Below are 25,892 nucleotides of genomic sequence, written 5' to 3'. Positions count from 1 at the left end.
CCAAATGTGCTGCCTTTTCGTAGTCGGTGCTTCCAAATGTGCTGTCTTTTCGTTGTCGGTGCTGCCAAATGTGCTGCCTTTTCGTAGTCGGTGCTTCCAAATGTGCTGCCTTTTCGATGACGATGCTTCCAAATGTGCTGTTTTTTCGTAGTCGGTGCTTCCTATTGTTTTTCCTTTTTTGAAGGTGCTTCCAAATGTGCTTCCTTTTTTTTTTGATGGTGCTTCTATTTTTTTAATGTTGTTTTGACTCTAGTATTTTAGTAAATTGTTCTTGATTTGACTAGCGTATTATTCAAACCGGTTAATGTATATAAACGAGTCCTAGACAGCAGGACGCTCAGTTTGTTACTGCCGTCGACGGTGTACGGATCACCTAGTTTGTTTCTTCTGGTGCATAAGTCGCGTAATTGCCTGTTCTTGAGACTTCGATGGCATCTTTACCGACTTTAACGTCGTACTCGAAGGAGGATGTACCATCGACTACGGGAATCATGACGTCGACGCCGACGATGTTGGAGCAGATCCCGTTGGCAACGCCTCTGACAACACTGGAGGAGACTTCGATATGTGCTGTTCCACCATCAGCTGAAGTTTCATCAGCATTGAATACTTCAATTAATGAATAGCGTACTTCGCATCAGTGCAAATACTGTGGCGCATCATTTACTATCACCTCAAATGCTCGCAGACATGAAAGAAGCAGTTGTCCGAATAATTTACTGAAACCAATACAATTTCAGTGCAATAAGTGTAATAAACTAATTTCACGCCTCGACAGCTTACATCGTCATTATATAAAATGCTCCGAGACGTATAATGAACATGGTTATTGATTTGACTCATGTGTTGTACCGGCTAATGAGACTATATATAAGTGCTATGAACTTCAGTCCGTCTCTGGCTGTGGTGATGAACGGATCGGATAGACATTTAAAGTCATGTAAAAGGCTTAGTCCGTACAATAAGAAGACTGTTTGAATCGAGGAATCCAAAAGGCTTTGGTAATTTGTCAGTGTTTTTTTGTACTTGTAGTAGTGTATTGAATTTATGTAATAAATTTTTTTTAAAAGGACTTGTGGTGTTTTTATTTTCTCAAACCTAACACGTTTTTAGTATTTGTTTTTAAATTAAAGTTGTTTTGTATCGGCCAGGGATCGAACCAAGGACCTTAGTCGATCCAATCAATCATTATATGGATTACTAATTTATTTAATGAATTTTGGATTTTTTCCCGCTTTTCTAGCTACATTATTACATGATTTCAAGATGGTGGCCGAATTTCAAGATGGCGGGGGGCACCTCCATAATAAATGATTACTGCGCTGTAGCGGGTTAGAATAAAATTATCCAGATGGAAATTTACTCTATAATACAGGTACACACACAATATGGCGTACTCCAGCATGTGGTAGCTCCTGGTAGCATGTACTGAACATAAAATGTTGGATCCATGATGGTCGACAAGGAAAAAGTCAAATTTCAAGGACAAAGTCAAATTTTGAAGGTCAAGGTAAAAGTTCAAGGTCAAAGTCAAATTGCAAGGTCAAAGTCAAATTTCAAGGTCAAGGTCAAATTTCAAGGTCAAAGTCAAATTTCAAGGTCAAGGTCAAAGGTGTGGTGACCAGATAATTATACTACATGGTATCGGCACACTCTAGCAGACGAAAACAAGATGGTGGTCTCCAGCGGATGGAGACAAGATGGCGGACATGATGTCATATCAGTTGATGATATATACCTTGGTACTGGTGGTGGTAGATCAGTCTAGGTAGCTTTCATGGAGGAAGGATCGACCGTTTACTCTCGTCGGGAATCGAACCAAGGACGTACATCGATATAATCAAACAGAATTCAAATATGTTAATTTTTTGATGAATTTTGGAATTTTTTTTCATTAAAATTGGATAATAAATAAAGATTTTCAAGGTGGCGTCCAAATTTCAAGATGGCGGACATGATGTCATACTGCCGGATTATATATATGCTATGAAACATGTGGTGGGAGTCAGTCTGCCTACATCCACCACAGGGGAAGGATCGGTCGCTATTTTTAATTTTTGCTCTCGTCGGGTTCGAACCGAGGCCTCCGAACTCCGTGTCGTAAAAGTACAATTTTTAAATATTTTTTATTAAAATTTTATTACTTGAATTTTTTTATAATTTTTAAAAAAAAATCATTAAAATCAGATAATAAATAAAAAAGTTAAAGATGGCGGCCGTAACGGAAATTGCAACGGTGACGTCATCATCCAATATGGCTGCCATGACATCCTTATTTTCAAGGTCGGCGGCTTATAAGCGGCTAGCTCTTAGGAGTTTTAAGCCGCTTTTAGGAGTTTTCGTTTTTTCTAGGGCAAAGCGACTTTTGAGGATTTTCGAAATCCGAATTTATGAATTGTGGAATTATTTGAGATTTTTTGGCGGAAATTTTTTTCAAAAAAATTTGAAATTTTGGCGATTTTTGAGGAATTTTGGGCAATTTTTGCCCAATTTTGGAAAATTTTGAGGATCAAATTCAAGGTCAAACTTGTCCCGTTACGCTATGTCCAGTTACACTCCTCCAAGATGGCCGCCGTGACGTCACAATCCAATATGGCGGACCGACAATCTTCAATCCAGCGCCTGGCGCCTGTGCCAGTTCCGGCTAACCTATACTACTCCGATTTCTACCCTCACATTCCTCAGTCTTTCGGTTTTGTGATTTTCCGCTTTTAATCTCCAAATGATCTTGCTGTCAAATTTGTGCTCAAGAGCTGTGCGAAATACACTGCGTATAAACAATTCTCAGACGCTCCAATTAGACTCTACAAAAACATGGAGACTGTGGTCACTCATATGCCTATTCTAATAATAGCATCCATGTTATGTTAAAAATAATATACCGTTATTATAGCTGTAAATACATTATATGCTTTTCTTTTGAAAAATTTTTAATGTTTTCCAAAATAACATTGATGAAAACTAACTCTAAGTACGTCAAGAGGAACCGGAACTGAAATTTTTCCAGATAATTCAATACACAATTTAAAAGTTAATTTTTAAAATTATTTTATTCATTTTATTTTCAAGTTCTTATCGTATTTGTTGGTATAGATCCAACTGTCATTTTTACCAAGTGGTATCTGGCTGCAACTCGCATTAAGCTGGACATAGAGCAATAGCTATATAGATACCACATCAAATTTACTGTGCATATTGTTCCCAACGATAAACTGCTTGTTCACCACTGTAACGGCCAAAAAATATCTCATGGAGGACGCATGTGACACATTATTGTAGTGATAAAAACACGTAACACTATCTACGGCTGAGGATTCAATCCAGTAACTGTTTAGTAATATGTGACTAGTTCCAAGGCTGTCGAAAGAAACTAAGAGCCCGGGGCAAATAATTATTGAATTGCTCCTCTCATTACCTATAGTGAAAACTTTTAAGCTCTCCACAATTAAAAAAACTGTAAACTTTAAAGACATTACATATGAAACGAGAGCTGCATGTATGAAATAACTTGTAAGGATTCGGATAGCTTCTTTTATTTATATAAGTACTAGCTAATAACCTGTGGTTTCTCTCGCACAATTTTTGAATATTGCTAAATTCTTACCATTAACAAAAATTATGTAATATATTTCAAACATGTTTACTGAATAAATAGACAAAATAAATTGTCAGATGCATAACATATTTATACCATAACATAACTGTTTAAGAATTATATTTTTGGAGTAGTTTGTAGGCTCTTTTTATAAGTATATTTTAAGTATCTCATTTTAAAACTTGTTTCAGAATTTTCGAAGATATGTTTTACCTTGATGAAATCACACTTACCTCCTTTTCATTTCATGAGGTGGACAATTTAAAAAAAAAAAAATATCTAAACTTGCACCTAAATTATTTTAACAAAGTTTACGTCATCACTTACACTGAAACTTTCATTTAGTGTGGTTAAAGATATTCTTAGAATTTTTCAATAATTTCCCCTTATTACAAATAGCCTATCACACATTATTTAAGGATATTTAATACACTTACATCTTTATTTGAAATATAAAATAAAGATATCAAAATTATTAGACGACATATTAGTTGACTTTTAGGTTACTAAGTATTACTTAAACAAAATCCCCAGTTTTTTTTCACCCCTCACCTCTTTTCCCTCAGGGATGCCAAAGTAAAAATTAAGGACTAAGTAAATATGGCAATATCTATTAACAAAACAAAAACCAAACTCAGTCCTTTTCTTTCTTTTAACCACAGATGTGAACTCTAAAATAATTATAATAAACTTTTTTTTATTTTGTGTTTATATTAATTTTGCCAAAAATGATTATATGCATATATATTTTTTACTTTTTTAAAAATAGTATTAACCCCTGTTACAACTTAAGAGGGTATATTTTGGAAAATGTTATATAAGAGAAGATAGGTTAAGGAATGTTTATTATACATTTCCTATTCTCAAATTAAGTTTAATTTGATAATAATATATTAGTTTTAATGTTAAAACACTATTTTAAAAATTTCACCTTTAAAAATTAGATCTTCAACATGTTGTAAGAAATAATTGGTAGATGTGGCATGTCTGTAAAAAATACCACATAACTGACATCCCGCTTGATTAGCTTCAGAGATACGACTTTTTCAATAAAATAAATCAACTTCCTTTTCACCCCTTTTACGTCGAATATAGAAAAATAGTAAAGGTTAAAAATAATATTAAATCATAATTGTTACCATATTATTGCTCAGTTTTTTTTACCTTCGTCTTAATTTGCTCGGATATAAAACTATAAAAACTAACGTGACTTTACGGTCGAATATCAGTAAGAGGTGAATTAACTCTCGATAATAATTGTTAACGTTGATTATACTAAGTTTATTACATCAATCTTTATTTGTTATGAAGCAATGAAATTGTTATGATAAAACATTACTTCCTCCTTTTTCCCATCCTTAAAAGGCAAAATCTGGAATAACTGAAAAACATACTATTCATAACTCTTTTGAATGTTGTACATTCTCAATTTATAACCTTTAGATCTAGTAAACTCGAAAATATGCATTTTTTTTACTCCAAACGTTACCTTTTACACCCATCGCAAGTTAATACAATACGCACAGGTCGCGTTTACGGTTATGGCCAGTATAACGTTTTCATTCTTTAGATTTTTAAATTGTGGGGTTTGAAAAATCGTACTATTTTCCTTCGGGACCTTTGTTCCTCTCGAAGGACGTGCCAAGTCCAAATGCACACACAAGGAGGGAGGACAGTGTGAGAAAGAGAGAGAGAGATCACACCAAACACATAATAAAAATCATTCACACCAACAAAGGGAAAGAACTTAAAAGCAAAAAGTGAGAAAAGGGGTTTTATTACCATTCCTCCTCCCCCCTTCCCAAATGGCCTTATTTTGCTCAGCTCCAGAGATTTTGTTTTTACCTCCTCCCCCTCCGTTCCCCAAAACGGTTCTGACTAGTTAATTAATATATGTACAGATTTACGTTCAATAATTTTAACGAAAGCGGTTGCATGTTGAATTATGAGTATACTAGCTGAAGTACCCCACGTTGCTTGGGCTAAATACATCATAATATAAGGAACATCAGTACCGAGTTTCAAGTCTGTAGGACATACACTTTAAAAACGGGAAATTTTGATTTTAAAGTCCCATTGATTAGACAATCTCAGGTGCATCAAAGCTATGCACAAGCAAAACTGGGACGACCATCTTCAGCTTCATTTTGTGGGAAGGCAGGTAACTCCTAGGCAAGACGTGACGGTCGCACCAAACGGTAGCGCGTTGCAGATTCAAGGCAACGCCACCAATTGATGACGTTTTAAACTAAACTGTTATTAGCGCCGTTAGTTCACTAGTAGCCGCGAGCTCCACCATAGAACATACAGGAGCTCCACTAAGCATATGGGTTTCACCAAAGAGAAGGATAGGAAGTTGCCAGTCCTTACTATACGACCATGTGGTGGACATAGAGAAATGATACAAACTCACTGTTTTTGTGTCTATGACTTACCGCCTGTGATTTTATATTATAAACTGAATTTACATCTCTTTCATTTCCTTAGGGATGGATAGAAATCATGTCTAGCAGTTGTTCCGTTGCTGTGTGAACGAAGGGCAAACAGACAAATACACATTCGTATTCATAGTATTGTGTTAAGTAGGGATTAAGAAAAAGCACTTGTCATTGTTTACTGAATCTAAATGTTCTATTGGCAGAGCGCGAGGCAATCAAGGCGGCACGCGCTGAACGCGAGAAACAGTCTGTCATGTCTAGTCCACGGAGCCGTGGTGACTGCATGATGGGATAGCGGAGAGTGGTTAGGAGGGTAGACTGGGGAATGGTTCGGCCGACAAGTGCCGGAAGAGGCGGGGAATGCCCCGGCGATGACATCACTCCCGCCACGCCGTCAAGCACTTGCTTGCAGCACGCTGCAGGGATGCTGGTCGAATGACGTGATGATGTCACCGGTGTCACTGGCGCAGCCGTGTTTGTTCCCATTAGCAACTTTCAAGATGTGGCTGGTTTTAAAATGATTCTGATTTTGGATGTAACCATAATCGTGCTTGCGCATCGGTTCCAAAGATTACACGAGTGTCCAAAAAGTTTATAAATGCTAAAAAAAAAATTAAAATATTTTTAATGTCAATGACTCGCGTAAAATAATATCTGCAAAAGTTGTATCGTATTTATAACTTTTAAATATCGTGCAAAAAAAGTTTAAATGTGATTTAAAATTACCTGTACATGCGTGTCTAAGGTTAGGAAATGCTAAGATATAGCAAGTTCAAATCCAGTACTGTGATATAATATTTAAAATTTAAAAAAAAATTTCATTGGAAAGTTTCAGCTAGGCCAGTCCAATAAGAAGCGGCATTTGAGACGTGTTTGCGGTTGTCTGTCCAACTCTATTTGATATAGAAATTGGAAGCCGCGTGTGACTATAACACGGCGGGAGACTGATGTTTGACAGTGTGACGGGGCCCTTTAAGCTCCTCGTGTGCGGTCGTGTTGACGTTGGCCTCTCGCGCGGGCCTTCCTCCTGAACGGGCCGCACAGCAGCTGCGACAGCCTCGGCCGACCTGTCCTGACAAGTCCTCGGTGGCTCCTCCCTCTATTGCCAACTGCTCTCCGCGTCTCCCCGGGATATTTTTATTTTTTTCCCCCTAACCCAACTAAAACTAAGTGTATTTTGGAGGGGTCCGGGTTAGGGAGGGACCTAGGTGCGTCTCAGGCCGAAGTCTATTCGCCTAGTCATGCTGGGATTAGCCATGCAGGGAGAGGGTCGCATGCATCATGTGCTAGGAGGGGATTGGCCAGCCATGGCAGCGATTGGCGCCATGACTAACTCCCCTCACTCTTAAATCTAGACTATAACTAGAGATAGGTTGGGCCCAGGTAAAACCTGCATAGACACAGGGAAAACCCTGGGTACATTCATGCGGGATGCAAATTGGCATGCATTACGTGTAGGAATTTACAGGAGACAGAGGATGGTCTGGATGAAGTGTTGGACAGAGTAGAAAAGAATCTACCATGCGGGGGTTGGACACTTGGACTCGTGGTCCGCTTTGCTATTTGTCCAGTACTGGATTTAGTGACCAGGGACGCAAGCGCCCCTGGTGGTGAGTGGTTGCACTGACCACTTACTCCGCCGCCAGTCAGCACCTAAAAAACTAAGAAACTAAGACAGAAAACAGATAAATGACTTACAAACTAGGCATTTCGTTACGAAATATGCAAACACCCACCTCAGGGATGGACGTGCAGTGCTTAAGATAAAACTAAAATAATAATTATAAATATTATTTTTTATTTTTAGTTTTTTATTATTATTTTAGAAATATAAATTTTTGATGACTATTGCTTAGTATCTAGGACTTATTACTAATTTACAAATCTCTAATATCTACTACTATACTACTAGTTAAATATAGAGGAACTGTCGGGGTATAAAGTTACAGGTGAATTAAGTCAAAACCTATTCGCATTTTGGTATTTGTTGCAAGCTTGCAATTCAAAATCCCATGTCTTTCAGAAACACAACCGGCACTGGAGGTGAAGCCTGCCAGGCGGGCCATGCCCATCGGACATAGGGAGTCAGCCCTAACACAACAGGCAGTGAACTCCCGGGAGCCGAACCTACACCTGCGTGCTTCGGACCATTTTGAATTAGCTAATTATTTCATTAATGTCTATAATTCCCGGGAGCGAAGACGAGCGAGGCGGACTCGCACGACGAACACGAGGTCGCGGCAGTGTCGATGAGCCGTACTCACAGTTCTCCTGGACTGCCTTGACGTGCGAGACCATTGGTTCAACATCAGCGACAACTCGTCATACATTTTATTTATTCATTTACAACCTCTATTGGTGGCGGAGTTAAGGCGATACGCACTTTTCGTACAACTAACCACCTTTAACAATTACATCTGTCGTAGTTAACATATTTGCATATTAGGAAATAAAATAGTAAAGCATAACAAATAAAATACACGTACACGAGTCTTTCAGTACTCGTCAGAAATGTATAATCTAACCTCGGTAGCAAGAAAATTAATCTGTCCTCATAAATATTTGATCACGGAGAATACTTTCGCGATATTCATTTTGTTATAACTCTTCACTTGATGGCGCTGCAGCGCATCAAATTCTAAACCGATTGCCATGGGGAAACAGAAATCATAGGCCATAGACAACAAACAGTAATAATTTTGTATCATTTCTCAATGTTGCGCTTCCATTTTGCTTTAACTCGTGGACAATATATCACCCTGTGTTTATCCCGGGCAACGCTTGTACTTAAGATATGTTGGTTATTATAACGCGATAAACAATATCTACACTATCACGGGAAGAGGCAAAAATAATTAGAAGCTTAGTATCAAATCATTGCTGGGTTGCTTCGTGTTACACGTTTCTTTCAGGTGATAACGTATTGATTATTACGCTCCAAGTTTCTACGGACTGTTCGATGGTCTCTTGCACGATGACTATTCGTAAAGTAACCTCCGTTGTGTCATTAAAATTAAATAAACTCGCGAGAAAAACACTGCACCAGTTTCTTTAACTCCTCTGCATAAAAGTTCGCTGACTGGAAACTAAACCAGTTGATAGTCGTGCTTTTGAAATTTTTGTTGTAATTTTTGTTTACCCACGTTTCATTGAATCAACCAAAATGACGCTCTTTACGTCAAAAAAAGATAGACATCATTTTTCGACTTGAGTACGGCTATTGCTTAAACGTTTTCCGGAGATGTTTACTAAGCACCTGTACGTAGGCTACGCACATTGCGTATTCGAAGTCCATGATGCCTATGACCAAGGGGTTTGTTCCATTCCCAGGCGACCAACTTCTATGCAGAGTTGTTAAAGAAAATGGTGCAACGTTGCGAAAAGTACTTGAAAGTGAATGGTGATTGTGTGAAAATGTGAAGTAGATATGAAGTAAGTTAAAACTGTCAATTAAAACTTTTTATCGCGATTTTATTTGTTTTATTGACCAAACGGACTTTTCTTTACGAATAGCCCTTGTAAATGGGAGAGACACAATGGGCCTACCTGCATAAAGGGCACCTGCATGAAGACAATTACGGACAGTTTAAAGATGGCACCCTGCGTTCTGTGGTTGTTTGCAAGGCACGTCGCAGTAGCGTCTCATTCTGCATCCTGCTCCGGCGCGGCGTGCTGTCGATAGACGCTGCTTTTAGCTCAGATTGCTGATGAAAACACGTATTTTCCGATCCTCTAATATTGGGTGTCTGATTTTTCAGTGCAGTAAACATGTTTTTTTTTCAGTGTAGTGTTTTAGGGAGGAAAAAAAGATTTGTGTACTTAATGTACATGCGTTAGAAGTAATACTTTTTGTTTTAAGACAATGAAGTCTTTTGAAATGTACTGTAACAAAAAATAATTAATTGAAAATCAATTAATATTCCGTATTCAATATTAATGTTAACATGTGTATAAAATTAATTATTTAACTAAGAAAAATAGGACATTAATTTATATTTATATTGACTGTCAATAAATTTGCTGAATATTTATTCTTATTTAATAATTTAAATTATTTATTCAAAAATTAATGTAATAATTTATAATTTATAAAGAAAATTAATTATACACACAGGAACATAAGCTCACTCATATAAATACACTTAAAAAAGTTTATAAACCCAATGTATATTACTAATATTCACAATTAATAAATATTTTAATCCTACAGATTACTATTCATTATCAGTCGCTAAAGTATATGGTTTAAAAGCACATTTATAATTTTTTTATTTATATGCAGCCTTTCGTCATCGTGTCAATTTTTTGTTGCATGATGAGCGCGCATCGTCAAAATTCACTCTCATTTATTTATTTTTTCCATATGGCGCCTGAAGAAGTATAATATTAACGTTAAATAACAAAAATTGTATACTGTGGAAGAGGACAGCCCAATAAACAATTTGCAATTAATTCCACTGTACTGGTAACCAGTAATTGACTTCGAAACCTTCAACACACTGGTCAGCACTGGCTGAGACCACAGCGGTCAGCCCCGCCCTGAGGGTAAGGCGAATACAACCCGGCGGAGGCTGAACGAAGGCGTCCAGACCTCCGGGATGACTGCGGGATTGGAACCGCGTTGCCGCCCGACTCGACTGCTCGGTCGGGTCGAAGCCGCGACCCTGTCGCGACCCAGCCTAGCTCTGGCAGGAACCAGCTACTAAGGGCACGACCTCGGCCGCCATTGCACTTTCACTGGGCCTGTTTCCCCGGGTATCCATTTACATTAACATTCGAATTCACGTTTTTTGTCAAACTTTGTTTTATATATATATATATATATATATATATATATATATGTAGATACATACATACATACATACATACATACACACATACTAGTGTGTGTCTCCGTGTTAATAATCAGAAGGTGATTTTTTTTCTTTAATTATCAAATATTGTTGGTTTGACTAGTTTTAAAATGTTCACTAGTTAGTAAATAGCTTTTGTGCAATTTCACGGCTGGGCAATTAGGAAAAAATAAAATAGTTGTGTAGTCCGAATGTCGTAATATGTCTTCCAAAACAATCTATAGTTAGCAAAACAATAAAACGGTTGGGAAGAGGGGTGAGGGCGATAGTTACAAAAGGTTGTTGTTTGCGCGCGGGACGAGCTGCCCGCCACGTGGAGCTCGGCCCCTCCTCCTCTCCAGTGCTCCTAGGGCCACTCCCGCCGTGTCACTCCGCCGACATCGCGCGGCGATCTGGCGCAGCTGTGGCCTGGTCGCGCGACCTTGACACGGCCGCGACCCCACCCCCTCCTCCCTCCTTCACCCCGCCCCCGCCAATCAACCGCTCCCCCTCCCCCACCCCATCACGGCACAATCGGCGCGTCGATCGAGCGCGTGTACTTGCCCGCCGCTGAGCCACAGTCGTGGTGCCAGCGTGCGCCATTGTTCAAGCTTGCGTGCCATAAACATCGTGGCACGATAATGTACAACGGGGCTTGCCTGGCGGGTGCAGGAGCTCCAAAAGCGCAGGGGCGCTAAGGGCGACCCTTGCTCGCGCCATGCAGCGAACTTCAGTGCAGACTTCTCTTCGGTGACCCGCCTCTATGGGACTTAAGTGGGGTAGCCATAAGATATCAATGGTGGAATATTAAACATCAAGTCTCCGTTGTCTTCCGTATACCATGTCCAAAAATAAGTATGTGTTACAGACGAAACCATGAAACGAAACTTGTGTATACGAGTGCTGTTCGATAATCATACTCTTCCAATAAATCTTGAGCGTTTTGTAAAAATGGCGCTTTAACGTGGCGACCTAACGAGGGGGCCGCCTACCCGTACACAAATATAGTGTGCAGAACTTCAGAAAAAAACCACGTGATTTGAAAACTGCTGAAGATATCCTAGTGGTGTTTTTTTAACAGCATTTAAGAATAAGCTGAGGCCGTAAGAGTATCTATGTTCTGGAAACTCGTATTAAAGATTTTTTTAGACCAGTGAAAATTGCTTAACGCATGTTTTCAGAATAATTTTCAGGCTTGAAACATCCTAACAGATTCTTGAAAACACTCAGTGAACTTGCATTACAACTTTATCTTGATTTCACCGCCATATAATGTTATGTTTACGCTCAAATTTCACAGTTGCCCTATGCATGACGAAATGACTTGCGTGCCAAGTTAGAGCAATGCGCTTAGAGGCGATACCACGCTGGAAACACCATCGAGCGTCGCACTTATAATTCCACCTCACCAACACCAATACACACATGATAAGGCGGGACCCTTAAACTGACATAGAACAAAAATCTCAATAGTAGAAAACGTTTACTGTGGGAGACGGTACTAATAGTAGACATCCATGCCAAGTTAAGTTTAGTTCCTCTGGTGGTGGGTGCCAGTTTTGCGGGTCACCCAAAACACCATATGAAGTGTTGTGTTTCCATTTTCGAAACTTATTTTATGGAAGTGATTTTATAAAGCGAGGGAAATTTTTATTTATACATATAAACCATTATATAGCGTAGTCAAGCAACAATTTAGCAATGTTTCGGGTATCGCAATATGAAGAAGAGGTTGTTTCTTTTCCCTTAAAAGGAGAGGGACGCACGACTACATAAACTAAGGGGCATGAGTAAATCCATACGTACGTTAAAACATAATTAATTCATTTTAAAATTTTCATTCCAATAAAACATCATCACAAACACCATTTGAATCTGAAATTCCAGGCTTCCGTATATGCTTGCCTGCCTTACGGCACCTGATATGTAAACATAAAAAATGCCTTATGGTACTGTCTCTACTCAACAGATAAACGATCACGCTGTAATAAAACTATTAAACTGTATAAATGCGTGGCCGATCTTTTCATAAAACAAAACTCCACGTTTTATTATGTCCTACTAATGACTTAAAATCTTAATGAGTGAATGATTCTTTAACACATGTATAATTAAAATCCCCAAGTAAAACGATGTTCATGTAAAGTTGTATAAACCAAAAATATTATTTTATAGCACTAAAGAACCTACTTGAGAAAACATAGGGCTAATAAAAAGTTTACATTAAATTGTACTCCAACCTAAGAGCTTGGCAAACTAGGTAGTTAACAGTACTATTTAACATGTTATACAAAAGATTATTCATTACTTATTACTTAAGAATTTAGACGTTTATTTACATTTACATACAAAAATTTAGTTACTTAAAACACAAAACGTCGTTTGACTGAATGCCGCCCGCAAACTCCGCCGTGTTAGGATTTTACGAGGTGGCCAACGTAATACACCGCTTGCTAATGCACTCCCACTCGTACTCGCCTCGAAATATTGCAGCAAAGTCTCAACGAGTTGCTCCTCCGGGTTGTCGACGTCTTATTCCGGGGCACCACACACAGTCCAACGTCTCGCCGGTTGCAGGACATCACTTCTGCAGCAAGTCTTCCGCGACAGGAACTCGTCTCCCGGCCGCGCGGCGGTGCTCCCAGCGAGTAGCGGAATCTGCACGCCACTCGCAAACACAGCAGCTTGGTGACCATCCACACAAGTTGCTACTTTCGTTCCTTAGGACTGCACCTCCCTTTGGTTTCGCAAGACTCGCTATGCCCACCAGTCTTAAAACTTCAAAAGATATGACCTCTTGCAACTTCAACTCGCTGTCTGCGACTCTACACAAAGGCGTTAATGTAACTGAATACGAAATACGCATTTTCGGTTGGTCAGTGACTCCACTGGGAATAATGTTAAGTCCGGTAATATCTGCAAGGGTTTGTTTGCCTGCACCTTGCGAACCTCACCACCGCCGCCTGCCCTCGTGAATTCAGCTACGTTGCTCGAGCGCTCAAATTTAGTAAACGAGTAATAATTACCACTCGCTTCTCCTTACTGCCAAGGTCTCCAGATCCATGGGTCGCTTCTGCAACTACCCGCGACCAGTCTATTTCTTTAACTCAAGTAAATTGTAGTCGACGAGGCACGCCAGAGAGTTCTCCTGACGTCATCGGCGGGGTGGTGGCAGCGGACAGCTTGTTGACGGTGTAGCTCGCGAGGTGTTCCGGCAGCGTGGCAAATTCGGCGTCGTCCGCTGAAAGAGCTGATGCGTGGTTTATATACCCCTTCAGACGATTTAGATACCTTCGTCGAAACCGTCTGATGATGGGGTTTATATATCCCTTCAGACGATTTTGATACCTTCGTCGAAAAGTCCAAACAAGCCTTGATAGCCGCCTTCGATGAGCGCCATTTATGTTAGGGTACTCGGGTACGCGTAACAAGATAAAGAGTGACTTAAATATGGTCACAGCATGACATACCCTGTTAACCAATGTTAACTTTTCTTCAAATAATTTTGTACGCTGAAGTGATGTTGATATCATTGTTTACACCATATTAACATCATACAGGAATTCTTTTTGGGGTTCTTTCTAGATAGTTATTTTCATTATCTGAAACAAACTTATAGCATTAGACTTTTTACAGTTGCGGTTTGTTTTGCTCAGAAGTGTCAGTCAGGGTGGGAGGAAATATACCCGACGTTTCCCGGGATAAACACATCATAATATAAGGAACATTACTACCGAATTTCAAGTCTTTAGGACCTACACTTGAAAAGCGGGAAATTATGTTTTAAGGTACCATTTATTGCAAAATTTCGGTGCATCAAGGCTACGCATCAGCAAAACCGGGACGCAAATATTCAGCTTCATTTTGCGGGAAGCCGGGTGACCTCTAGGCAAGACGTGACGGACGTACCAAATGATAGTGCCTTACAAAGTAAAGACAAAGCCTTCTATTGATGAAATTCTAAACTAAACAGTTATTAGAGCCTTTAGCTCGCTAGCAGCCACGAGCTCTACTAAACGGATGAGTTTCGCCAAGTAGAAGAATAGTAAGTTGCCAGACCTTACTTTATGACCGTGTGGCGGATACAGATAAATGACACACACTCACTGTTTTAATGTCTATGACCTATGATTTTCTGTTATAAAAAAAGAATTTACTCATGGCGATCGGTTGAACGGTATAGAGGTTGATGCTCTGCAGTGTTATCTAGTGGGGAGTTATAAATAAATGGATAGCATTACATTCTTATCCATGAAAAAAAAACACTTCGATGTGCCAGATTTCATGATGAATAGTTAAACGGTGGCGGAGTTCATCGATTTCAGATATATATATATATACATATACACACACACACACACACACACACACACATATATATATATATATATATATATATATATATATATATACCAACGTCCATATAGCCATTTGTTGTCGGAAATGATTTCGGGGAGGAAGTGGGAGGCAGATATCCCCCACATCATCAACCACCCATTTCCCTTTCCCAAAGCTTGGGTCCTGGTGCCAATAGCTAACCAGACCTCCAAACTGCACAGACTAACACCAGCATGATCCATGCGCCATGCTCACGGCACGCTTGTGTGTTGCAGACGACGGTGCTGGTCCCCGACGGCGGGCAGCGCAACCTGGTGGAGAAGCTGTCCTTCTACAACCACACGGAGTGCCACTGCGTGGACAGGTTCCTGAACGTGATGCCGCAGGACGCGGCCTACGCGTCCAGCCGGTGGCAGCGGCTGGAGCCGCCCAGGCCGGAGCCCAAGTCCAGGAAGTGAGCGACCCTATTGTCCGTGCCTGGGCGATGTGCCGCGCCCAGGTACTCACCGGGCTGCGACCCACAAGTCCTTTGGCACACGCTCGGAAAGTTGAGGAAACGCGCGGGTTAGGAACGTGACATAAACATTTCCAGTGACGTAATAAAGATAACTTATGACCGGGGGCGAAAAATGTTTAAAACTGGAGTCACAATGCCACGACGAATACGACACGACAGACACGAAAAACTGTCGTGCAGCTCCAGGATGACAGATATAATAGCGTATGGTCCCAATACCACGACAAGATTAAACTGACGATTTCTGATTTGGCTGTCGGCAAATCGTTCCAAGCCAATTTTTTCCATAAATGGAAAATATAATGCGCTATAAACAGTGTAGAAGATAAAAATATATGCTATCTCAGCCCATGCTTATTCTTTAATGGCTGATTTCTGTAGTTTTTCAACCCAATTTAATACAGAAAAGCCTGAACTTTATTAATTACAAGTTATTCACGATCTGGTCCATTTTTAAATTAAATCTTTACTAATCTACAATAACAATTTTGACCACAAACACGTTGATATCCGATTATATAAATAAATGAAGGCAAACTACAATTGTTAAAGTGTGCCCACACATAAAACGAAATTTCATTTTTCAGCATATAGTTTTACCAAGTATGTAAATATTTTTTGGAGTTTAGTTCTGTAAGTTTTCCTTTCAGTTTCCGTTTTGCTTTCTGTCGGGTATCACGACACGACAAAATTATAAATACAATATATTTCTTGTGGGCCATCGGGGCGAGTATTTTGTCGGGATGACGTCACGCAACCTTGTATTGCATTGGCTACTGAGCGTGTCCGGCCTATCGCGGCATTTTGAATCTTAATGGTGGAGGGGGCAGCGGAAATTTACGGGGGTATGAGCCCGCTCGGCCCGAGAGTTCTGCAGGTAACCGACTCGTAATCTTGGGATACGGTGCTTGTATTTTTCATGCTGCCCTTATTTTGACCTATAGGCCTTCAGTATCCACAAAAATAATGTATGATATACAAAATGTCGACCGTAAAATATAGTTTTAAAATTATTGTTTTAAACCCTTTTCATAGTCACAATTTACAAACGCAAGAAGCCCCCAAATTGAGTGGTTTCTTAATTATATGGGAAATCTACACCCGGTCTTAGGACATTAAAATTGAGAAAAAATATTTATACTGCAGCAAGTAAGGACATGCTCCATAGGGGGATATGGGGAATATATCCCTCCTTTCCCGCCCCGAAATCTTAAAATAAGTATATAATAATTTCCATCAACAAACAAAAAGTATTTGAAAGCAAACAACAGGAGGAAACCGAAAGAAATTCTGCATACTTTCCTGGCAGCGAGTTTCTTTGTTACGTGTCACTGATAGCTTCCTCTCATTAGTTAAACATGGCGGCACATGCAAACGTTAAAAAGGTTAATTACATGTGTGGTTCAAATTTTTTCCGATGTTAAACGAAAGCAAGTATTTGGGCCTGTGCGAAAGGATTTGTGAACTGTAGGTTACCATCCCTGCGACCACCAGGCCCTTCTTCTTCTGTCTTCTCACACTTCACGCTCATTTTCCATAGAGTACTCTCAACAGTAGAGTGATTCATTACTCTCCCGGCGACCACCAAGCTCTTCCTCTTCTGTCTCTTAGAATTTCCGTCGTTGAACATTGTCACTTCAATAAAATTCAGTTATTTAAATTTGTTTCCGCGTAGCAAACACAAACATTATGACCAATATTTTTGGTTTCACGCAAACATGGCGTATAACGTGATCTGGACTAAAAAGCAGGCCCTCGCGAATTTACGTGTGCCCCTGAGAGTTCCAGCCGTGCGCAACCCGCAGCACTAAACTGTGTGGCGGGTCCCCGAATCCGCTCAGCCGGAGGCGCACAGACGCTCATGATGTCAGGGAAAGGCGTCTCCGAAGACGAAGCTGCAATCACCCCTGTTGCAATGAAAACTTATCTGCCTTACGCCGTTATGCTCAGAGGGTGACCGCTAACAAATTAATACACTAACCATCTTTATAAGAGTGCAGTTAAGGTATTATCATGTAAATCATATTTATATATCACATACATAGTTAGAAATGTTTAAGTTTATATTGTCTATTATGGTTTCAAATATGGAGGACATTCCACTTAAAAGTATAAAAAGGGAGATTTTAATTGAAACCAAACAAATCCCTGCCAACTATTATAACAGTTTATAAAGTCAAGTTTACTGGCCGTAAAAAGTATCTTAGGTTATTAAATATCCAAAGCAATAATATTAAATAACAAAACACACTTAATGAGATTAAAAATACAAAAAATTATAATATTTTTTATTTTTTTTTATTTAGCAAGTGTAAAATTTTATAAAAAGCAAAGGCAATAATATTCCGTAGTGTTTAAAATGTGACGAGGGTAGACTGATACAACAATATGGGGACATAAGTCGGTTATGGACTACAAAATTACCCATACCTATTTATAACGTTTATTGATTTTCTCTAAATAGTTTAAAACGAAGTCGCTATCCACGTTTGTCTGTTTGTTCGCTTACTTCTTAAATGCCGGTATTTGGATGTGGTTTTCACCATCATTTAAATAATTTCTTCCGAAAGATTTATTAGTAAAATACATTCATATTAAATTTAAATATAATAGAAAACGCTAGATTTTTAGTAATCAAGTAAAAAAAAACTCGTGTGAAGCGATTGCGTGGCTTACGCTGACTTATACATGACTGATTCATCAAATAAATGCATCCAATACAGAATTTTAGAAATGTATACATTTAAGCGTTGAGTACTTTTCACATGTACCTACAGCTATATTCAGCTCTTTCTCGTACGACTTGTAAACAAAATCGGTTTGTATTGTCTCTATCAACATTGTGTACAAATAAATTATTTTGTTGTGGGCAGTACGTGTTAGTAGGTATATAATTTTTGAAAACGCGAAACACTAACGAGAACTTTATACTTATAAGTACGTATTTGTTAAATATAAATGACGCCACATTAGTAGATCGCAACTGTGCTAAGCCAGGATGGGACGCTAGTATTTACCTACTGAATTCGCTAGCATTTTTTAGATTTATTTCTTTTTAATTTTTAGTTTCATTTTTATTAGCTTTTATGTGGAAGTTTTAATCCTATTTGTAGTTTTAAAAAACACTGCATTTTTCTACTTGTGAGTTCACCGTCTAAAGTCAACAAATTCATACACGAGAAAGCTCAGCATTCTATCTTGGGCAAGGCTTTAATTTATATACACGTAAAGAAACTGGAGCCTTGTAGCAAGTACAGAAGTTAAGCAGAAAAGTAAAATAATTATTTCTTAAGGATGCCTTTTTTTAAAACTGATGTGCAGCTTAATAAAATTCGATATTTTTAATAATGTGCAAGATTGTTTTTACTAATTTCAGAAAATGTTTTATTTAAGTTACATTACGTTAAATTCAGAGTATTTAAAACTCTAGAACGTATAACTTTTTCTTGCTTTTTTTTAGTTGAAAATATTTAAAAATTATGACATATTAGGTTTCCATAAACATAAAAATAAATGTATTAATTAGATTTAACTCCAAGTATGATGTTTATCAAGCTATTATAAAGCAGATATTATCATCACAACGCTTGGCTGTTTAAAATATAAGGACATACAGTACAACCTACATCAGAAATTTATGAAGGGTTCTTTAATTTATTCTCGGGGTATTAAGTAATATTAGGCATTTAAAACTTGTATTACGTATGATCTGAAAATGCACACAAATTAAAATAAATTTCAGTTATTTGAAATACAAATGATTATGATTTTATAATTTTGTCCTCGATTATTTCTCCACTGCATTCTTAATACTTGTTAACTGCATCCTGTAGATGAAAACTAAGATTAAAATAAAATTAATAAGAAAATTTTTATGGTCACTTGTTAAGCCTCAAAAGGGAATTAGTCTTCGCCATCTTGATTTCGTTTCTCAATTTTTGTATAGTCTGAAAATTTTATTTTGGTTTATTAATGCAATTTTTTTCATAACAGGTTATAAAAAATGAATGTATTCTCTAAAAATTTTACACACGTCAACAATCTTATATCTAAAATATCTTGGCTTTCAAGTTTGAGCCCAGTCAAAGTGATAGATAGTCTACAGTAGTAGACATTCTACGGTGGGAGATAATGTACATGACTATGGCTGCGAAAGCCTCCATCATTCTTCAATCTGATATTTACTAACAGGTGTCAGTCCTTAGCCCCTAAATAAAAAATGTCTGATTACTACACGTGGTCAAATACAATATTGGCCTCACCTACCTGAAAACGTAGCTCAGATGGCTGGGACTATGATGATAATGATCAATAATATAATAATGATGGTTGACATGATGAGGATTAGTATGATGATAATAAATATGGCACTGATATGTTTATTGGAAACATACTATTCACTGACTCCCCAATGATAAGCGTTTATACATCTTGGGATATATTTTGCTATTGTTAAATATGTAAGCTCTCAGAAAAATATTTTTTTGTTTATTTTTATTTCATAAGGAAATGTTGTGCGTGTTTAGGTGATCGTACATAAAATGAGAAGTTAAAGTTTACAACATTTTAAATAATATTATACCGTAAAAATGTGTGTGGAGGTGGGAGTGAAGCGTTGACGGAACGAGTTCGAGGGAGAAGGTAAAAGTGAATACCACAGGAAACCTCATCGGCTCACGGCAACGTCCGCCACTGGAAAACATAATATCCAGGCTTACTAATTTAAAGGTATATTTTTTAAATATTCTCTTTGTGCATACAGCTATTTAATAGTTTATCATTTGTTTTGGGTTCTTTATATTATTTATAATCTGTGTCACGAGACTTGTCCCAAATTTGAAAATTCTTGGAAGTTATACCAGGTAGACCAGTGATACTCGCGAAGCCACATGTTTTATTTGTTTACCAGCATTGACAACAACACAATGTTAATTACAAACACTGTTTACAGAACAGTAGTTACGGAAGGATACGTGTGTCATTGATACTAGAGTTGAGTTATGTGAAATTCGAGACAAGTCACAAGACACAGCATGGTATCATTTATTAACAATGAAAATGTACGCCAAAAACTTACCCCGAAAAATTTACCACCAGAGCCCTCTTGGTGGGGACAAAGCACCCCTCCCCACCATATAGGTGTTACCTAAGATACACACGCATCCTTAGGAGACACGCTCAAAATGTGAAAATTTGGAATAGTTTTTTTATTCTTGAAATTTGTATTCCTATAATTCATAAATAAAGTGAAACACTTAAATTAAATTATATATTTATTTTTACATTCATATTGTGGTTAATTTATGTGTAACATAGTAGCTCTCGGTATACATTTGAATGGGACGGAATTGGCATAGAACGGAAATGTGTAACCACGGTGCTGTCATCTGTGGCGGATGGCTGGAACAAAAGTTCACAACGATAAAGGGAAACTTTCAATTATTAACTGTTTAGAGAATTTTAACACGATGGGCGGTGTTTTAATAACACGTAAAGTTATTTAAAAAAGCCGGCCGCCCGGCCACGCCCTGTGATGTCCACGTAGTCAGAAAACTGGCCGCTAGATGGCGACACTCGCCTGCGCACGGCGACTGCGCACAATCTGCGCTCTCAGCTGGCCTCGAAAGAACGGTAAACAAGTCTGCGCCGAACTTCTCCAGACTCGCAGCACAACAACGCGTCAGCTGGCCTGGCTGAAACGCGGTCACGCCTGCGCCTCCAGACAAATACATACGTGCAAGGCTCGCACTCTCCCAGCCCCGCGGAGACCCAAATTACAACAAAGGTGTTACAAAATCTGAGCTTGAGGGAAACCAAGTCCCGAACAAAAGAAAAGATTTAAATTTTGTTTCCTACATAAATAATTAATAAATTCATGATAACAATTTTTAATCACGTGACAATATAAACATACAAATTTTGATAAGTACTCTTCAATTTCAATTTAAAAAAAGAAACAACACTGTAAGAAACTAAACCAAAAACTATCTTCGTCAAATTCATAGGATTTGGTAAAGAATATTCGAACAATAAAAAACAACACCGCTCCCAGAAGCGAAATAAAGTATCTGCAAGAACGCGGTGTTATTCGTGCGTTCAACCGAGGATGCGTGAGCGTCTTAGCGTTCCCGTCGAAATGAAGGCGCAGGTGCTGCAGCGTGTGTTTGTCTGTTGTGTTCGCCGTGCTGGACCGGAAGCTGCCGGTGCCCCAGCGCGTACACGGCGCGCCACCTGGCCGGCGGCGGCAAGTGCTCCTGCGAGTGCTTCGACAAGCAGAAGGACTGCCTGCGGGCCAAGCGCGGCAAGACCTACTTCTCGCACCAGGACCGCATGTGAGTGCTCGCTTTCGCCCGCCGGCTCTGCTACTGCCGTACAGCAGGTACATCCGAGTGCCCATCTCCCACCAGTCATCCAGCACTGCTGCCGCCGTGTAGGGGCCCCATTGTGTAGTATCACACGCACTTACCCTTATTCCAGTGTTACTACAGAAGAGTAGATACATCAGTGAGTGCACCCACGGCACAGTTACACACATACACGGTAATCCTCCAACTTCCCTCCAGCATTGCTACTGTCGTATAGAAGATGTATCTGTGACTGCCCCGTTGCGTAGCGACACACGCACGCGCCATTATTCCATCTTACCACAACAATGCTACTACAGTTAGAGTAGATACATCTGAGAGTGCTCCCATGACCTGGTAATACACGCACATCCCATCTCTCCAGCGATGATACTGTCGCATAGAAGGTACATCAGTGAGTAATCCATTATGTTGTAAAACGATCACGTGCCCTTATTTCATCTTCATCCAGCACTGCTACTACAGTAGCATACTCATACTAGCGACGTTAATTCGCAGGCCGCCACGAGCTTCACTGAGTGGATGGAGAATCAAAGTATTTTTTCCAGACCTATCTATATGACCGTGGATGGACTAAAAACAGTTGAAACTAAGATGGCGTATTTCGGTTCCTATCAACACACTTCATTTAATTTCTGATGCGACAAGTGTTTGACGGGCGCTCCGTTCGTTGCAGGTGCATCCGCAGCTCGGAGTGCGCGTCCCCGTCGTGTGAGTACGGCTCGTACATGCTGCACGCGGGTCGCTGCCCCAAGCGACAGGAGAAGCTAGACGCGTGGGCGCGCTACTTCCAGCGCCAGAGAGGCAACTGACGCGGCGGACACGAGAGAGCGCGCGCAACGCGTTTGCACCCGCGCTCTGTGGAGTACTCGAGGAACTAGTGCGCGCGGCACGAACTTAGGCCGCACATCCGTGATGGTGCTGCCAACTGCTGCATCGAACTTGTTTTTTTTTTTCAGCAAGACGTGGGTGGCTTTTTTTTTTTTTAATTTCTGGTGCCAATCATTATGTGTATTTATGTTAAGGCTCGCCATTCGCATTATACTTTTGCATTCTTTGGATTAAGAATTGTTTAGTTAAGTAGGTTATAAATGTATGAAACTAATATTTGTCCAGACCAGATACATTTTATTAACACTCATTCATGCGTTATTTTTAAAATTTAAATATTTGTACCCATTGTAATTAATAACAAACTGTAGTATGTACTTACTAACCGTCATCGAAAACTCAAGATTTTAAAATATAAATATCCTACATGATAATAAGTAGTAGGTACTGCCATTTTATAAACCTACGAATATACTGCACAACAGAGTAGATATATCATTTACATTTAACAGAATGCCATTAACAATGTGTCATAAGAAAGAAAAGAATGCTTAATAACCAATTTGTTGAATACAATCTTATGCAGTGGAGTTCATTCAGCTCACTGTGTCCAACATTTAATAATCATATCGTTACTAGTCTGTATAATACTAACCGTAGCCTATAAATGTATTATTTTGTAAAATCGACACTCATTGCCTGTCTTTAGTAAATACAGATTACTTAATAAAGCCAGTAAATGTATTGTTTTAATTGTGATGCTTTTTAGAGTGAATAATTTTGTTGCTATGAACAGTAAAGTCATGTGTAAAAAATAATTTTAAGAGATCAGTTATTAGTCAATGTATGATATATAGTTTAAAAACATATATTTTATACTTTTATGCCACAGTATTTTCTAACTTCTTTTGCATTATATTGAGCAATTGGCATGTTAGTTGTCTGAAAGAATGTACCATAAGTAAACATGATAAATTTACGAAGGAACCCAAGTACGAATTAATATAAACATAGAAAAAGGATATTTAAACGATGCAATATAAACTTAAGCGTTGACAATATATTGATTCGTAACTATTCTCACTGATTTTTGCATTTTTATTTTTTTCATAATTTTTAAATTTTTTTCTTTTACCGCTAAGGTGCTGAGAAATTTTCTTTTTAAACGGTTGTAAAACCATTAATGTGCCTTGTATCCTTGAATATATATTATATATATTCAATGCTTGTAATGAAATATGTTTATCTTTTGTAAAATAATTGATAATTTTTATTTTTTATAATAGTTAGTAATGCTTAAGAAATTAAATAAATAAAAACAATCAAAACATAACGTTGAGTGATCATAGGTAACGGTACTTTATTATATCAATGTTTATTTTGTCTTTAAAAAAGTTTATAAAACATTATGCCATACTTGTAATGCCAGTAATTTTATCCATATGCATTTTAGTAAAATGTGAATGAATAAAATGTGTAATATAAGACATCATGAATGAATGTGTTTCAAGTGTTTTTTTTTATGTTATGTTTTTGTGGTTAGGATTTAGTTTGTGAGTTACATTTGTAGAAAAGTGTTTCGTAAGTAGGTATGTGAAAATTAAAAGAGACAATGTTAAGTACATTTGTAAAAGAAATTAATACATTCCTGCTACCTTTTTCTGAAAAAAAAAATATATTAACATAATGCATGTTCTTCCAGAAACATCGAGCTTTATTATGTCTGATTTTTTGGCTAAATGACTTACCTATAAGGCAACTCAAAATCGCAGTTGTATTTAATATTGAGTATGCATCTAGAATCACTAAACCTAGAAAATTCACACACAATTTAAATATTCAGACAAACCTATACATACTAGTTTACTTATATCCCGTAGCTTTAGATTACGTGTATGATTTTTTTACAAGAGTATATAATAGGCATAGTTCTCAAAACTTTTCAACCACTTTGAGAATTAATAGAACGATTTTTTTAATATTTATTTGTTTTTATGGCTTGAAACTCTACCTATATGCAATCAATGAGACTGTCTAACATTTACAGAAAGTTAATACTCGAATTGGATTTTTCAGTAAGAGCCTCAATAAGTAAGTGATAGTCGATTATTTATTTTAATATTTTTCAAATTTAATTAAAAACGCTAAGTTTATCCGACTGAAATGATACCTGGTACTTTTTGTTCTAGCTAATTACAGGAATGTTGGCATTTTATTGTGTATCACAAAAAAAAATTGGTAAAACATTTAAAAAATAATAGTATATGAGATTTGAAACCATTGCCTTGACATATTTTTTCACAGAGTAAACACGTTTTCCTAATGAAGTAGGAACAATGGGAATGTGTGATATTTTTTAATCAAATACACAAATCCTTTGTCGCTAAAGATTATATGCTATTACTTATACTTAAACAAGAAGGAATGAGAAAATTCTGGATAGTAACTAGTCACCATTGGTTGGCGCAATTTTATATATATATATATATATATATATATATATATATATATATAATACATCACACAACAACTCACTTAAATTTTATAAACGAGGACGTAGACTCGTTTTTAATATGAGCATGTAGGTAAAATTAAATAATGTAAAAACCTTATGAGGCCAGATATTATATCACTAACATTTGTGTATTATGTCAAACGTAACCCCCCCCCCCCTCTTCAAGACTACACCTCCACAAACTTGAGAATTACTGCCACTCATATTCAGCTGTATCTCCACAAATTATTTTCCTACAAAGATAAACATTTTTGTACCTTGTTTACTTAATTATCTTTAATAATGATTATATAAAGATTTTTAATATTCTATAAGTTTTAGTTACAATTTTAAAAATCCGTTTATATCAGAGGTAATATTTGTTTACTGTATTTTTAAGAAACGTCATGATTTAGAAATATATTTAAGATAAAAGTTGGAATTCTTGTAAAAGCTTTGAAAACGTAACTATTAAATTATCT

At 37.9% G+C, this 25,892-nt stretch overlaps 1 protein-coding gene across 2 annotated transcripts in view; it reads left to right on the top strand.

The window, feature by feature from the left end:
* LOC134530976 (vascular endothelial growth factor C-like) overlaps window positions 1–25,205 on the top strand; it is a 674,879-nt gene extending 649,674 nt beyond the window's left edge. The window contains exons 4-6 of one of the 2 annotated variants that reach the window (XM_063366365.1): window positions 15,479–15,658; window positions 21,910–22,052; window positions 22,762–25,205. In XM_063366365.1, the coding sequence (XP_063222435.1) occupies window positions 15,479–15,658; window positions 21,910–22,052; window positions 22,762–22,897 (459 nt within the window). In that variant the 3' untranslated portion in view covers window positions 22,898–25,205. The remainder of the gene's footprint in view (window positions 1–15,478; window positions 15,659–21,909; window positions 22,053–22,761) is intronic. The other variant, XM_063366366.1, reaches the window with a different exon arrangement.
* The last annotated feature ends 687 nt before the right edge of the window (window positions 25,206–25,892 follow it).

This window comes from Bacillus rossius, chromosome 3, assembly GCF_032445375.1.
Source record: "Bacillus rossius redtenbacheri isolate Brsri chromosome 3, Brsri_v3, whole genome shotgun sequence".
In the NCBI taxonomy this organism is placed as follows: Eukaryota; Metazoa; Arthropoda; class Insecta; order Phasmatodea; family Bacillidae; genus Bacillus; species Bacillus rossius.
The sequence above is the reverse complement of the archived record's forward strand: the minus strand, read 5'-3'. Positions and strand labels throughout refer to the sequence as shown.